At 38.9% G+C, this 18,146-nt stretch overlaps 1 protein-coding gene across 1 annotated transcript in view; it reads right to left on the reverse strand.

Moving 5' to 3' along the window:
- Positions 1-231: 231 nt before the first annotated feature.
- The window catches only part of LOC134639846 (gamma-aminobutyric acid receptor subunit pi), a 76,497-nt gene continuing 58,582 nt past the window's right edge, over positions 232-18,146 (reverse strand). The window contains exons 7-10 of the mRNA XM_063491305.1: positions 9,010-9,147; positions 8,725-8,877; positions 6,159-6,349; positions 232-5,947 (exon numbers count right to left, since the gene is read on the reverse strand). Of these exons, the coding sequence (XP_063347375.1) occupies positions 5,582-5,947; positions 6,159-6,349; positions 8,725-8,877; positions 9,010-9,147 (848 nt within the window). The 3' untranslated portion in view covers positions 232-5,581. The remainder of the gene's footprint in view (positions 5,948-6,158; positions 6,350-8,724; positions 8,878-9,009; positions 9,148-18,146) is intronic.

An 18,146-nucleotide genomic window follows, 5' to 3' on the forward strand; every position in this document is an offset into this window, starting at 1 on the left:
TTGAAGACATTAGAGCATTTTATAGCCTGTTTACACCTGATAGCACAAAAATAAAAACTCAAGGTCAGACAATCAATCCTATCATTCATGCCCTGAGGAAAATAAAGTTAAAATATTTAAAATATCCAACCAATTTTTATTCTAATATTACTGTAACAGTATATGAAAGACTTTTCCCGGTTTCAACCCTGTTTAGATCTCATTTATGTTTATTTTTTGTGAGTAGTTGTGTACATCTACATCAACTGTAGTTGCACGTCAACAAGAAAGCTGGACTAACTTCTAATAGATTTGTTGTGGTACAAGCAGAACAAGAACAAGAACACAAACATATACACTCAGTCCTCCAGAGCTGGACTCTGCTGCAGAAATACTTTTTTTCTTCACCCTTTCAATAAAAAATAATTTATTTAATAGTCTAAGAAGCTTGGAAAGAAAAGCTTCTGGACTTTTTTTTTAAGTTGGTTGAAGACTTATTTAATAGTTTACCCAAATTCTCTACTCTAGATGATGAAAATGTTTTAAAAATTCAGTTGTTTTCCAATTGGAAGCACCAAAGAGCAAAGTGGCTTGGTATGTCTTTAAAGACAAGCAACCTACTGAATTCACCCATTAAAGAAATGTGTGTTTGCGTGTGTGTGAGAGAGAGAGCAATGGAGTGGGGATCTCAGACGACCTCACTTTGTATTCTGCTGAGTCAGAGCTAAGGGAGCTGGAGGGCATTCCAAACATCTGCAACACAAACACATTTGCATGTCTGAAGGCTGGCTGGTCTCTGATTCTGCACTTGTAATTTTGATTCTGGAAAATGATGCAACTTTCAGACTGCTGTGTTGGTTTATGATGCCATAGTCATACACAACACTATAGTTGCTATAGTTGTATAAAGAGTGTCAACAATGAACACGTTAAACCTCTTTTTTATTGCTATCATTCATATTCATACACCGACTAAACATGCATAGTGTTACTATTTATTTACAATAAGGAAACTGATGTCTATATTAACATGGTACTATAGTGTATAAATAGATTGTACATGAAGATGTCCCAAGAACTGTGAGGCTGTTATAATAGCCAGTGTCTCCTGGAAGATTTAATTGACAGGTCCCACAAAAGGACAAAAAGAAAAGGGGGGTGGGGGGGGCAGTCCAACTGTTGCTCCAAACATGTCCATACGATCTTGTTTGCACCTTCACCGTCAACAATGCTGTCCATTTAGAGCAAACGAGCATTTACATTGTAGTTGCAACTGTGGAGCCATACCTTAGGACAACTGATACTCATGAGCATGGCATTCTCTGTGCGTCCATACTGACAAGATGCTTCAGTGGTTGCTTTTGTGGTTCTTTGGCTCCATATTGGCATTCATTTCTTATACTTTTCACTGAGAAGATTACTATCAGAACTATGACTGTGGTGCTATATTGTATAAAACCTGGCAGTCTATGTTTTATCACGTTAACCTTTCTCCCAGATCAGTGCTTCCAGAGAACACAGTCACAGATCATTCATTTTCTTTCAAAGTTTTGAAAAAAAGTGAAAAAGAAAACAGAAGTTTGAGCAGATTTTTACTTTAAACTCAGATGAGAGCCCAAATCAAATGAAAGTCTACATCTTGTTCATGAAACAGCCTTTTCTTACTCTTTAATGATGATTCCGCTCTATCATGTTGAACCAAAACAAATCAAGCAACGGAAAAAACCCAACAAAAAACAAAAGATACGATTGACAATCATGCAGGAAGAACATAAACAAAAAAAAAATATCCTACTTTTGTATTATAATCAGGCAAAGATTAATTAAAAAGTTTGGTAGTTGATGGTATATTTAAAAATGGATAAAAGGATAAGTAGTGAAGCTAAAATGAAGCATATTCAAATATGAACAATTTAGCTCGTCATTGCACACTGAGAAGTAGTTCTTAGAAATGGAACCTCTGAGACTTGTATCATGGTGAAACTTGTACCAGTTTTCATATTAAATGAGTGAGATTATGTCATAGCAATACTGAGTACAGCAATAAATAAACATGCAACTCTGATATTCAACTGAATCCTGTTTTCTATCTGAAATATGAACTGCATGCTATTTCAGAGTTCCTCAATGAATAACAAACATGACATAACTTGAAAAATCGTGTGGGAACTAAAGGGAAACGAAGAGGAATGGTTGAATTAAATTGAAGTCTTTGGTTCTTTGGTTCACAACGCTGACAGAGAATGTGCTGTATCATCTTAACTGAAACAGTTGAGAGTTAACAGTTTACAAAACTGAAGAGTTACACAGTTGAGTACAGTCGTTTACATGCACTCATAACGTTCATGAAGGTAATTTTGTGTTTTTAAGGATTTCTTTGAACTTGTCTTTTCCAAGGTGGAATGATTGTACAACATCTTTAATGATGTTAAAAAAAAAGAATTGGGTGTTTGAATTTCTTTAGATATTTTCAAATCTGCACAGGCTCAAACGTACACATAAAGGCTCAAATACATGCATGCATTCAAATATAAAGTGCTGCTCAAGGCTCTTCAATGTCTCTTAACTTGACAGGGCCAAGGCCTATTAACTTCTCGTTCGTGATCATGATTGACTGGTAGATTCTCTTTGTCAGAGCAAAAAGGATTTTTTTGACAGCCCTCATTCAATTGACCAATACTCAGAAAAATGGGGAAGTCCAAAAAACTCAGTGAAGATCTGAGAACGAGAATTGTACATTTACACAAGTTGGACAAGGTCTCTTGGCGCCATTTCTAAACAACTGCAGATTCCAAGATTGTCAGGTCAATTAACTCTATATAAGTGCAGGTTCAAATGTTTCACCACTTTGCCAAGGTCTGAAAGAAGGCCCAAAGCGTCACCTTTAAATGAGAGGAAATTATTTAGGATGTTCAGGAACAACTAATAAATCACCAAGGAACAAGCTTGCAATGAACTGGAAACGCTGGAACAGCCGCACCTCTGCCTCAAAAGCTCACATCAGCTGCCCACATACCAAATGCTTTCTAGAGAAAATTGAGCTATTTGGCCACAATAAATAAATAAATAAAAGACTTTTAAAGCTACGAACACTTTACAAATACCCAAGCACGGTGGTGGTAGCATCATGCGCTTGGGCTGTTGTGCTGCCAAGGGTCTTGATACATTCCATAAAGTGGATAGAATAACATAAGGAGGAGAAGACGATTAAAACTTTCAACTACATGTAGAATAGATATACAATGATCCCAAACACACATCAAAAGAGGTTTTGGATGGAACAAAGCAGGCTAACACTGAACATCTGGAATGATCTTCCCAAAACCCTGATCTCAGCCCTTTTGAAAATTTGTGGTTTACGCTACTGCACACAAGTCTTGCTTTTTCAAGTCATTAAAGATGTATCTTATACACAATCATTCCACCCTGGAAAAAGAGCAGTTCAAACAAATGATTAAAAACCCAAACTTACCTTGACATTCATGCTAATGATGAGTGTATATAAACTTCTGACCACAACAGTACCTCAAACATTTCTAGGTATTTTTCCATTTAGATAATGTTCAGATGACTATTTAAATATTTTATCCATTTCATATTTAAATCCATCTTAAATATTTGTAACACTTCAGCTGCCCTATCCATTGAAAAACCACAGTGAAAACACTACCAGCCAACCCACAGAGAGAGAAATACTGCATATATTTATCACTGTAACATAGTACCTGTCTGTATTGATATATGTCTGCTGTCCTTTCTTTTCACACCTGCGTTTTCCATTATGCCTGCCAGTTAGTATGGAAACCCAAAAGCTCCAATATAAATAAATAATAATACAAATAAACTGAAGTATACGGCTGATCTAATGAGATTATTTCAGACAGTATTAAAATTAAGCTACTATATTTTATAAGAAATGTTTTGTTCTACGACGTGATTTACAGGATGCCATTTTCAGTGACACTTTATTTCATGTTCATGTTTTTCATTAGATATTAATACTTTTTCTTACTAAAACTGCTGTGGAAGAAGACACAACATATTATTCATGTGAAAAAATAATGAAATAATAATTTTCAGTATGATTTTTTTTCAGCCTCTCACAGAGAAATTTTGACCAACTCTTCTTTATAATATTGATTTAGTTCCGTGACAGCTGTCTTAAGGTGCCGCTACTGCATTTCAGTCAAGTTAGGATGTTGTGCAGTCAAAACACCTTGGTTCTTTTCTTTTCCAGTCATTCTGCTGGAGACTTGCTGGTGTGCTTGTGATCATTGTCCTGTTCAATGACTCAATTCCAACCAAGCTTTAGCTTCCAGGTGGCCTTACATTTATCTCTAGAACACTTGTGTCTACAGACTCCTGTACGTTTCTTTTTTTTTTCACATGACTATAGGAATTATGTTCCTACAACAGTCTTGCTAGCTTGCATCTATATGTTTAAAAGTAAATGACTGCAATAATCACCTATTTTATTTTTAAACTCACAAGATTAGTCAGCGTGCTAAAATCTGGCAATTTGATGAAAAAGAAAATAACAATCTGGACTGAGAAGACTGAGAAGCTAATCTGGCTGTTTAGCTGGCTAGCATACTCTAGGCTTGGATTTAACAAAAGTAAAGAATATTTCTATATCTGAAGGCCGAGCACATATATAAAATCTCACTATTTATTAACATGAATTTTCATTTGTAATTTGCTATTTATTTATTTAACATGGATCCCTTTGGACTTCCATATCTTGGAGTGTGCAGGGGTGCTTCCCTTTATGAAATAGCAGAACAGATTCATACCGTGACAAGTGCCATTAAACTGTTCACGATAGCCAGATTTCCAGAATACAACTGAAGGTATCCAAGGCCACTACATTTATAGAAATGAAAAAAGGGTCATATGCAGGCTGGGAGAAACAGTACTGTAGTGAATTAAAAATAACTCACAGAAGGACACAGAAGAATGAGAGCTTTCAACAATGAGTAGAAAGCTCGTCCTTTGGAGGTTTATATTTCTCAACACACGCTCCATTGTAGTGATTTTTCCACCTCCCTTGCCTGTCGTTTTCAGCCCTCTTCTGCCATCTGTTACTTTTCCTATTTCACTCTAAATGTTGTGCCTGCAGGCAGAAACAGGAGATGAAGTTGTAAAATATCAATGATCAATCCATCATAAAAGAGACAAAGTGGAATGTGAATTTGTTCTCACTCAATAGCGCAGGTGAATTCTGTCATAAAGCCTTCAATTACAGCTCCATCCTAAAATAAATATTAAAGCGTGACAGAATTTATAAAATATCACCATGTCATAGTCAGGTAGGCCTATTTTTATCAAACCAACTCCACGAAATTTAAAGCAATGTCATAGTTTGAGTACTTATTAATATTTAAAATGGAGCTGCAATTATGAGCATTCCCTTTTTCCAACAGAACAATCCCATATGACAATGCGACCTCGCTCATGAATCCTAATATAGAAATTTTACACACTCAACCCAGAACACACCTGAATAACACTTACTGTACATACATACAGTAAGGTACACTTGTTGTCTACAAACACTCTCCGTCTTAAACTCTCCTGGACATATGCAGCACTTAAACAAATGCTAAAAGTACAGATAATATGTCCAGTAGAGGAGGTTAACAATGACAAAAGACAGTGGAAAGGTGACTCTGGAGTAGTTGTCTATATGGTGGGGGTTCTCCACATGACAACAGTGTATGGCGCGCAGAATCTTGCGGAGGGTGGCCAGAACAGTGAGGCACCAGTTGGTGTGCTCTGGAGGTGCTGCCTCAGGCTTGGGCTCACTGCCCGAGGGGCTAGAGGGGCTGACAGTGAGTTCTGTTGAGGCTGGAACTGAAGGAGAAGTTGCAGCGGGCTCCTTGCGCCTCTTGGCCCTGTTGGAGTGAGTGGAGATGGTGGTGACGATGCCGTTCATTTCATCATCAAAGTCGTGCATTCGGTGGCCGTACTGCAAGACAGAGAAGAAAAATTAGGTTTGAATTAAAACAAAAACACAATGCGTTTACATCCGAGAAATCCAACTTACCCCAAAATGCTCATGGTGACATGATGATGACGATGACAATGACAGCGACCACCATGATGAACACAACGACTGTGACAACAGTAATGACCACAACAATCACCAGTTAATGTAAGTACATCCAGGAGTATCTCACCATGAGCATGTGTGCATCAGCATGAGTGAGGGTGCAGAAGTGGGCCACAGCGTACTCAATAAGTGCTCCAAAGATAAAGCTGAAGCAAATCCCCAAATACACATCGATGGCCTTGATGAAGCAGTTGGCATTGGGTAGTGATGTCCGGGCTCCCATCATCAGAGTTGTCATGGTCAGTACTGTGGTCACTCCTGGCACAGAACACATACAGACAGTGGTCAAGTAGGATTCTTTGATGAACCACTAAAGACCTAAATGGGAACTAACTAGTTAGTTTGTTGACTTAGCCTCTGGCCAAGGTCAGCTTTGAACGGGAGTTATTGTTTGTAAATGCAGAAATGCTAATAAAAAGCTAAATGTTGATCATTATCCAATGCATTTCAACAAAAAATAAAAATATAATCCAGCTTTTGCTCTTCATAGCACAAGTACTACCAATGGAAACTCAGGTAATGGTTTTGGTGTTTTCTGCCAAAATGCTGACATATTTTGTAAAAGAATGAAACAACAGGGGGGATATTTGAATGGACAGTACTATCCATAAGTATTATCCAAGTCAAGCCCTTCACCTTGAGACACTGAGCACTGTGCTGCACCTTGTTATTCCAGCTCGGCCTTCAGTACCTTAGTCTCACTGCTGACCTTAGTGTGCAATGAATGTAACAGCAAATAATTGTCACGACCGGGTGGCTAGCACAGGAAAGAGGACTTAGATGCAGACACCACACAGAGGCTCGGAGGTACAGTGAAAAGCAAGATTTTATTTTGGCACGCAAAAGTGACACACAGGGGAAAAAAATGGTAAAACGCAAAAACACTAAATATGAACTAAAGGCGAGAGGAAATAAACCTAACCTCTGGAGTTGCTCAAACTGAAACACTAACGCAATGCTTCATGCTCAGGGGGCTAAGAAACTGAATTAACTCACTCTATGGCAGGCAAGAACTTCAGTGTTACTAGATACAGTACTAGAGTATTACTATGGGACACTATGAACAAAAGCAGAACTATGAAGCACTAAATAGGCTAGAACTATGCAGGTGAAGCTAAACCAGTCCAGGGTCACTCACTGTGAAAAACTGGGCAAGGAGGCAGGCAGGTGAGTAACGCCAAAAACAGCGAGCAGACCAGCGGCTGTGAGTAGGATAGGTTAATGACGGCGGAATCCAGACATCTGTGAAGCTGAAGGGTTAGCTGACGTTCCGGTGTTGTGCCAAAAAGTGATCGTCTGCCAAAAACTGATTTCCGATATTTGCCAAAAACTGATTGCTTGTATTTAAACTGCTATAAATAACTTGTTGGTCTATAATATGCGAAACATATGCCAAATGTATCCCTCATGAATGATATCAAGTCATCTTGAGCAGCAAACAACATTCCTGTAACAAGGTAGAAGCTGCAATCAGTTTTTGGCAGTGACTTTTATGTATCCTTTATTTATGCAGTTAAAAATTCAATTCTTGTTGACTTTAAAAATGTCTCTTTTAAGAGTAATCTGGCCAAGAGGACAGCTGAAATTGCAACAAATGCAACAATAGTTCTGTAAACATATTTTAAGTGGACAAAAGGGACCCGATTGATTATAATGCAAGTACAATAACACAGTTATAAAGATACTTGAGAAACCGGTAATTTTTAAATTTTATATATAACCCCTTTGTAATACCTGTTCACCAAAGTCTATTTAGGAACATACGTAAAGATATTACACATAAAAACACACGGAAACACTGGAAACCAGTTTTTGGCAGGCAATCACTTTTTGGCACAGGAGTGTTTGTGAGCACTGGTCTTAAAAGTCAGCAAGCTGATTACACACAGGTGCAGCTAACGTTAGGAGGTGTGGTGACTCTGCCCAGTGGTGGATTCACTGGCACACTGGAAAAACCAGCACTCACCCGGACCGTGACAATAATGTGGCCTTGCTGGAAGTTTCTCATGTGTCCTTTAGTTTATACATAGTCAGTAATAGTGTGCAATGTACAATCAGAGAACACATTAGAATGCATCATCAAAAATTGACAGGGGACTGTCCATTCTATGGGCGATGCTTAGATGTTCTCACTAGATAGAACTTCAAGAAATGGCCATCTAAAATCACAAACTCACAAAATCACAAACTCAAAATCAACACTGCCTACCGGTAAGTCCCTGATCTCAGCTTCACTGAGTGAAAGCTGAAAATTCCAAAAGTCAAAACCATCACAAAGGAGAAATCCCTTTGTGAATCCTCTGGTGAGGTCCATCAGTTGGCAACCATTACAAAACAATACTCAACAATGTTAAAAATCAGCATTTTATTTTGTCCGGTGCCATTAAAAATATTTCTGTAATTCATCAGCAGATGGTGCATTTAATTTCTTAACTAAAGATCAAAGTCTACACTTTGATTGCATCTCAATCACTTAATGTTTACTATGATGACTGACAGAGAGCAGGACACAGCAGCAATAATAATGCACAAGTTTAAGTTGCAGTGTAAAAATATATGACATTTGCTCAAGAAGAAATGCTCTAATTCTGATTCTGACATTTGAATGAACAGAAAAATGGATTATCCCATACCTATGCAAATACGTGCTGGAACAGAAGACAAGGAAATCCAAAAGGAAACCCATGAGAGGACCACCAGCAGGCTGGAGGGGACATAGGTCTCCAGGATGAAGTACAGAATGCTCCTCTTCAGCTCAAAGTGGAAGACAAGCCTGGGATAATGGCCTTTAAGAAGAAAGACAGTAAGTGCACTAAGTTTTAGTACATTTACATGTATTGATGTAATGCACAATAGTCTTTAGTAACAAAACACTGCTTTTTAAAGAATTAAACAATGGTTTTGGTTATCATTGTTACCAGTTTCATAGATGGCCTCTGAGACAGATGTGTAGTGGTCTTCAACTGTATACTGAGCCAGTTGGAGACTGTCTAAGCCACTGACAGACTCATTTCCTCTGGTCCAGTAGAACATAACATCATTTATGTTGTAACCCCCTGAAGAGAAGAAAAGATGACAATGAAGAAAGCTGCACTAATCACTTTACAGGATAAAAGCAATAATTTTATCAGTGAAATTTATCTGTAACTTTAATGATTGTGTGCATGGAAGGAATGGGAGAGTCTACAAGCAAAAAGCATATAACAGCAGCACAATTTATTATGATATTATCATGTGTTCATTAGGCAGAATTGAAATTTAATTTTTTTTTAAATATCAGTGTTATTGTAAAAAAAAAAAACACACAAAAAAACACAGTTATTGTGATAGCTCTGTTACTATTCTCAATGCAGTTTTTATAAGTATGCATATTTTTTCCTTTTTAATTTTTCTGCCCTTCACGGTGGATTGCAACATTGAATGAGGAGCAGTGATGGGAATATACCCTGGACCCCAGAGGCTTAAACATTTTTTTTAAAAGTTACGCAATAGTTACTTTTGAAGTAATTAATTACTTTTAGAATCTGGTAACTCAGTTACTAACTCAGTTACTTTTTTGAAGAAGTAACTAGTAGCTATAATTAATTACTTTTTCAAAGTAACTTGCCCAACATTGATGAGGAGTAACTTAAAAAACACCACCCTAAATTTATATTCTATTTAGGTCCAAACATAACTAGGTTTGACATTAGTCACTGCCCAGTTGGTCTTATATCACATGACCACATGCCCAGCCCATCCTTGCTGGTGCTCCATCGGTGGATAAATATACTGGATGTACACAAGTGGATGTTAAATATTTTCTCTGGAACAGTTAGCGATTTAATGATTTGTGCAATAACAGATTGATGAGCTCTGATGCCACTTATGCTGAAATGAGCCACAAACAGCAGCATAAATTCACAAGCATGTGGGAATTATGACATGCACATGCGTTATTCTTTACATTGTGGTGGTAATGATGATGATGACACAGACACAATACTAGTATTTTTTTCCTTTTACTAAACTCCAAAGTAGCAATGCTGGAAACAGCTGTTAATTGCTAAAGCTATGCTATGTTCCAATCCTGTTACAGCTGAGTTGTTTGGGATTGCAACCCACAGCGGGTGGTAAATTATCCCTAATGCTAAATATCAGCACAAGAGAGAGATTTGACAACAATCAAAAGGAAATGTGGTTGAAAAGCTAGTTTAAGACCTTATGTTACCCCAGGAAAGCAAAGGTGTAGAAAGCGCAACGCTTAAAGGTAAGCGTCTGCTCTTGAAATAACACATACGTTTGGCACAATATGCACGACTGTACCTGAATAAAGTCCCAATCTGAATATTCTTCCATTTTATTCACTTTGAGACAGTTGACACAGAGAGATTCAACAGGATTTGCTATCGGAAGTTCATTTCTGGTATTCATTCAATTCTTCAAAGAGGACAGCTAAAGAGGGTGTGTGTGTGTGTGTGTGTGTGTGTGTGTGTGTGTGTGTGTGTGTGGACGGGTATTAACATTTTCATGGGGACCAAAAATTGGTAGTTTACTATACTTGTGGGGACAAACAGCCCTTGTGGGGACCAAAATCCCGGTCCCCACGAGTTTGAAGGCATTTTTGAGCCTCAAAATGTGGTTTTAGTGTCAGGGTTACAATTAGGTCATGGTTAGGTTTAGGGTAAGGGTCAGGGTTAGGCATTCATTTTTGATGGTTAGGGTTAGGGTAAGGGGCTAGGGAAAGCATTGTGTCAATGAAATGTCCCCACAAGGATATAAATACACACATGTGTGTGTGTGTGTGTGTGTGTGTGTGTGTGTGTGTGTGTGTGTGTGTGTGTGTGTGTGTGTGTGTGTGTGTGTGTGTGTAGGGAGGGAGGGAGGGGGTCCTGCTGAAGAGCTTAACTCTTGCCTCTTACCATAACAGACTAATCATGCATATTGCACCGGGCCCTAGAGAGCCTAGATAACCCAAATAAAGCTTGGAAAAAGAAGCCATGCAAAATTAATATGATCAAAGATGCCACAGTTAAGTGTGGTTGCGCCTTTGATAGAGCAATGTAACAATGTGTAATCGTATCAGTTAGTAATAACTAGTGTTTCTCATGTAAAAAAGAAAAAATTAAGGATAAAGTGTGATTAATAAGGCTTAACTTCTTAGGTGTATTTTTCTCATTTATCTGCAGAGGGAGCAAGAGAATAACAAAAGCGTGAAGACACGCTGTTGGCAGAAGCTGGTATGCACCTCAGTAATCTGCCTTGCATGAAACGCTCATTAATTCTCTCAGTTTAAACCCATATGGAGTCATGTATTATTGACCAGAGCCACAATACTAGAAGCACAGCTTTCCTAATGAAGGGCAGTGGTGACTTTGATCCTGAAAGGTCCAATAAATTCACCTTTTTATATTTCATTGTAATTCTCTTGGTGGAAGAAGCCATTATTTTCCTGACCTAAAGCCCTAACATTACTGTACAAATTAAGAGACACAGATGGGCAGTGACAAGCTGTGCAATAGCATGGAAAGAGTTACATTCAGTGCCCTGTAGCCCTTTGAAAGCAAGCAGCCAAGAGTTTTGTGTTTTTTTGAAAGCGTCCCCACAAAAATTTGAATTAAAGCCATGATTACAAAAGACCGTCACTTTCTTTTGACTCTTTTTGCTGTCAGAATGCGCAAAATATTTACCGCAATCTTAATTTAAATGCCCTGCACCCTCCCACAACGACGCTCTCTTTAAAGCCTCCTCCTGTGCAGAGGATCCACTTTTGGCACAGCATTAAAAGAAATAAATCCTTGAATATACATCTTCATAAAGAGACACAGAGACCGAGCAAGCAGGAAATAGAGATTGAAGGAGAGGAGGACAGGAGGGGAGAGAGAGAGAGAGAGACGGAGAGAAAGCAGCAGAGATAGAGAAGCACGATGAGAGCGAAATGGCAAAGGGGGAGGGGGGGCATACAGACACACAGAGAGAGACAGAAGGAAACAGATGCAGATATTTAGCCTGGAATTATTAAAGCGGTGAAGGAAGGATCCATCATCCTCTCAGTTACCTAACGTTAACCTCCAGATGCCTTTATGCCTGCTGTCAAGTGGCACTGGAGCTCCAGCTAAATGTTTTATTTGGCACTGAGGTCCTGGTGGGCTTCTGGCAGGGATCTGACTTAGCTTAGCCCGGCTGGCTGTCATTTAATAGCATGGAGCAAAAGCAAGCTGGGAAGCAAAGACAGTAGATGAGCAGGTGGAAATAGTGGAGAGGTGTGAGGAGGGCTTCTTCTTCCAACCATTTACTGCACAGGGCAATGAAAATGTGTCATAATTAGGAAAAATGGTCACCCATTTTCAGCAACGTGTCACGAAAAATGTACACTTTTTAAAAAGCGAGGAATTTTTGCAGTGTAGTGGCAGAGGTTTTCATTCTACAGTTATTAGGGTAAGTTTAAAGGATTTGTAGGATTAGATGGTTTTGGTTCGAGGGACCCTAACTGACCCTGCAGTATAATGACTGTGGCTTTAAGATTATTCAAAGTCTAACTGAATAGTTTGACATTTTGGGAATAAACTTGAAACTGTGCATTAAAAGGCCCTTTGAATTTATATGAATTTTGCTGTGGCACGCCAGCTATTGTTAGATTCATTCTGTTTGCTTTAATAATTCTACTGAATGGACATGCGATCGTGGTGAAAAAGAAAGTATACCCCCTGTCAACTTTTTATGTATCAGGCCATAATAAATACAAATCTGGTCCTTAGCAACCTCAGACGAAGTACAAAGCCGGACATATTACACCGAGTCATGATTTAACAAAAGCTAAGTTCAAGTGCAGAAGCAGGGTATGAAAAATTAAGTACAGCTGTACTGTTTCCACAAGAATTAAGAGGGAAAGTAGCAGCCAGGTGTTCATGATCAAACTGATCTTCAGCAAGTAACACCACATCTATAATAGTAAAAGTTTTGTCAGTTCACTGGTCTGAAGCAGTCAGTTGTGGGTTATGCAATGCCAAGGAGGAACGAAGCAATTCATGCTGCCCATCAGTCTAGGAATGGGATACAAGGCCATTTCCAAAAAATTTAAAGTCCATCATTCTACACTGGGAAAATGTATCCACATGTGGAAAACATTCAAGACAGCTTTCAATCTTCCCAGGAGCGGACAACTCAGCAAATATAGCCCAGACTCAACAAGCCTCAATAGGCATGTTAAATGTTAAAGTTCATGACAGCATAATTAGAAAAAGACCGAACAAGTCTGGCTTGTTAGGAAGGGTTGGCAGCAGAAAGCGTCTTCTCGATAAAAAGAACTTGACAGCGCAGCTTAGCTTTGCAACACCACATCAACATCACAACCATATCCTTTAGTTTTCTACAAATGTGTCGGTGTGCATTACGATCAAGCGCCTTCACTTTGGTATTGTCTTACCAAACGCAATATATCAGCACAAACACCTGATACCAGCTGTCGAGCACGGTGGTGGAGAGCTGATGATTTGGGTACCTCTGTCACACCAACCGTCTGTGTGTCCTCCTTCACTGCATCCATGAATCTCTCTGTGGTCTTCCTATTTTAGTCCTGCCTGGCAGCTCCATCTTCAACATCCTTTCTCAAATATATCCACTATTCCTCCTTTGCACATTTACAAACTATCTCAGTCTTGCCTCTCTAATTTTGTTCCCAAACCACTCAGCCTGAACTGTCCCTCATATATAATATTTCTAATCTCGTCTATCCTGGTCACTCCCAGTGATATAATTTAACATCTTCAGCACCATCACCTGTTTCTATTTTTATTTTTTATATTTTAAATATTGTCTGGGAAAAAAATTCCCAGTAACTGGTGATTCTGAATTGATGATATGTGTGAATGATTGTCTGTGCGTTTTAGCTCTGTGATAGACTGTGATAAGTGGCAGGTGTACCCTGCCACTAAGCTGCGGGCGCGCGCAATCGCGCACTGCAGGCACGGTCTCTGCGCACATAAAATCTGCGTTGCACACACACAAAAAAAATATAACCTGAATTGCAATTAAAATAAATACGTTAACAATTCATTCTGCAGTGTGAGTCAGTAAGTGACCGGTGACTGGGTGCTCCAGCCAATGATGCGATTCACATTCGTATATACACAGCTAATCCACGTCGTTGACAGGCTATGACAGCGTCCTTATGTGCCGACACCGGTGTTAAGGCTACGTCCACACGTACACGGGTATTTTTGAAAACGGAGATTTTCCGTTTTCGTTTTAAAAAATAATCCCGTCCACACGTAAACGCAGAAATGAAGGAAAACGCTGCTAGGAACATGCCAAAGCAACAGGTGGCGATATATTCCTAACCGTGTAGAAATGTTGGCCAATCAGAAGTCTAGAAGCCTCGGTGGGAAATAGTAAACAAAGATGGGGCATAGAAGCAGAACCGAGTCCTATGTGTGGAGGGACAGTAACTGTGTGTGTTTATGTAAGCATTTAAACACTGCAGAGAGTACAATTAACAGTATTGTAGAAATTCATTTCACCGAAACAATAACGTGGCGCACAGTGTGATGTCAAAAAAGGCGCACACCTTTGACGCTGCGTTTTCTCCGTTTTCCTCGTCCACACGTAAATGCAAAAACGGAGTTTTCGAAAATCTCCACGCTGGCAGGCGTTTTTAGAAATCTCCGTTTTCAGTGACCAAAAACGCCGTTTACGTGTGGATGAAAGGTGCAAACACATAGAACAATCTGCGTTTTCAAAAATACCCGGGTACGTGTGGACGTAGCCTTAGTTAGCAAAGCGGCGTGGCTGATGTGGAGTGAAGCCACGTTAGTGACAACGTGTACAACCATTGGAGATGTGAGCAGGACAGACGGAAAAATTGACGGAAAAAGTGTGGACTTTATACCAGTTTTTAAATTGTGTTGATAGGCCACGTAAAACCAGAGTTATAATAGAAAAAATATATGCAATGTTTGGTTTTTTTTCCCTGAATACTATCGTTGTTTATGTTTACTGCGGGAAGAAACAGTAAAAACGGCGTTTTATAAGGAAAACGCTCGAAAGCACTCTCCGCCTGTGAGCAAAAACAAAACCAAAAATCCCCACCCTTTCCTATTGGTCGAAAAATGTACCATGTTGACCAATCAAAAAATGATATGGCAACATGGCATTTATTGTTTAGCAAGGGGGGAAGTTTTAGGAGTGACGGCGGTGGTTTGAGATGCGAGAGATTTGAGACGTTTAGTGCAAATCTTGTGTAGTTAGTGTGTAGTGTAGTCAATAGTTTTGTTGTGTGTGTCAGAACAATGAGGCGAATGTTACAGGTGTTACAGGAGTTATACATCTCCTGTTGTCAGGCCTGCAGGTATCAGGCTGTTGTTCGCCTTTATCTCATAGTGGACAGAAATTATTTTTTGGAGTGGCACAAATAATTTGTGTGGCATCAGATTTGATGCAGAATGCCTGATTGTTCTGTAAATAGTTTGAAATGTTTATTTAAAAAACCGCCTTGGCTGCATTTTTAGGTAAACAGCTGCAAAAAACTTTGTTGTTTGCAACACTCAGTTACTTTTTTTTGAAGAACTATATAATTAATTGCCCAACATTGGTCATTATATACTGTATTTTGCAGACAGAGAGTTACAGGACTCTCTCCCAGACCACAGACTCATACTCATAATACATTTTTATTTAAAAAAAAAAAAAAGAAAGAAAGAAAGTTGTGTTTTCAAAATTGGAGTTCAAGTTGTTTTTACTTCCAATAGTGTTAACATACTACACAGGTCATGAACAAGATTTTTTTTTTTTTTAATTTTCATTATAAGTGGGCTAAAGCAGTTAATTAGAAGTAGTCTAACATAAATGTAAATGCTGTAATTTGATTATTTTAATAAACCATGTAACTTGGATGGAGTCGATGCTGGCGTGACCACAGTGCACACATATGCTGTTGCTCACAGTGGTCCAAGGGACCGCTCAGGGAGTTTGTGTTTGCTCAGACACATGAAAAATTAGAGGGAACACTGATTAAGAGCTAATCATAGTTGGGACTGTATCCAGCCCCGCCCTGAGATTCTGAATTGGAAACGCTGTTAAGAAATGGGATGTTTTTACTTTTTCATTATTAAGGGCAGACAAATGGAGAAAATGATTTTTCCATTTAACATTTAGTTCATAGCACAACACAGTGTGCAAAAAATGAATTAAATGAGAAACCCTGATAGTATGTGGATCTTTCATCTTATCTTGATCAACTAATCATGTCTGCCAAACTGTTGTCATGCCATGTTTTTGTAACTTTTGCTTTCTTTTAGCTCTTTTTTTTCTGCCAAAGTACGTTAGGGTCTGTGTGCAAAGATGGCATCTGTTTTCTATACAAATCATATTAAGCTGAGCGCTGACAGTGCTGAAAAAGAGGGCACGAATTACAATATCAACAGAGTAATTCATGGTGGAAAAAGAAAACTTTTAGAAAGAAGGATTTTGTAACCTAGCAACAATGAGAGCTTAAGAGAAGTGCTATAAAAATGAGGTGACAGGCATTTCCAGTGCAAAAAGTGCTTTATGTGGACATGGACCCTTATTAAAACAGTGCTCCTCTATGAAATACTGTCTTAGCTGTCCAGGCTTTTCTTACATTACTGATGTCACCATGGAAAATATTTTTCCATTGCTATTATTTCAAACAAAGAATGCACAGCTGCCCCAGTCTGCCATTTTTGCTCATTACAATGCTTCTGCTAACTTTAGTGTGTCTCAACCACAAGGAAAGTATTTGTAATGTTGTTAGCTGTAATAGTCTTCATGCACTTACAGCAATGTTACCACTGGCTTGGATTATACTGTATGCCTCTCCTCTCTGGGTTGAACCAGAAAGGTTTTACTTGTCTAAGTCACTATACCAATAAGGAAAGGCATCTGGTGTACAAATCTTCCAACGAGTAGCCAAAAGTAGGTCTTAAACAACAGCTGGGTGAGGGTTATTTTTATTTTCATGTCACCTTTATGTTATTGCTACTATTTTTCTTACCATTCTCTTATGGTACATTTGACCAAACCCTAGCCCACAAAGTGCTTCTGAGTCAATTTTTTGGTTCACAATTGAAAAAAGAACTGATGTTGTTGAAATATGGCTGTATTTCAACCCAAGCCACAAGCCTTTTCCTAATATAACCAAGCACTTAGGTGCCTAAAGCAAAACATAATTAGACTCCGACGATGCCATCATGCCAGAATGGGATCCCAGCAGTGACAAAATTTAAGGTTGTATCCCTCAGGGTCTAGACATTGGTGATGGTCAAGATGAAGATGAAGGCTTAGATGGACCTGAGGTGCATGAATGAGTCTGAAAGGGAGAATGATGGTAAAGCAGTGAAATTTAAACCACATGGAGTAGAGGCTGACTGGCTCAAAGAAACTGGACTAGTGTAACGATGTCAGTTTTGAGTTTGAGTGTTTTGAGTGGTAGTGATGTAAAGAACAGATTAGCAGCTGAATATCCAAGAAAGCAGCAAAATGAGTAATTACAGATCTTCCGTGTTGAATTTGCACAAAAACTTAGTAATTTATTCTGGTGTATCTTTACGAAAGAGCACCATGAACAAAACAGCAGCATTGACGGGAGCACTGTATCTGACATCTTAACAATAAGACTAGTTTGGACAGTTCTAATCCTTTAACCCAGTGGTTCTTAACCTGGGTTCGATCGAACCCTAGGGGTCCGGTGAGTCAGTCTCAGGGGTTCGGCAGAGCCTCCGCCTGAGACTGACATGCACGGCTCATTTTGTGCACCAGTAAAAAACATATCTATGTCTTAAATTTTAAACAAGGTTAAGAACCACTGCTCTAACCCTTTTGGGGGTTTCTTCCTGTTAATAGGGAGTTTCTTCTCCCTACTTTCAACAAGTGCTTGCTCATAAGGGATAATCTCATTGTTATGGTTTTCGCTCTAATATTGCTGAGTTTGTACCGTACAAATAAAAAGCACCTTGAGGCAATCATTGTTGCAGACCACAGCACCCTCCCTACCTCAGCCACTGGCTGTTTTTCCTCTCGTTGCATTTTTTTTAATTTTCATTTTCTTGATTTTCATTGT

The sequence above is a fragment of the Pelmatolapia mariae genome, linkage group LG13, assembly GCF_036321145.2.
Source record: "Pelmatolapia mariae isolate MD_Pm_ZW linkage group LG13, Pm_UMD_F_2, whole genome shotgun sequence".
Taxonomy (NCBI): domain Eukaryota; kingdom Metazoa; phylum Chordata; class Actinopteri; order Cichliformes; family Cichlidae; genus Pelmatolapia; species Pelmatolapia mariae.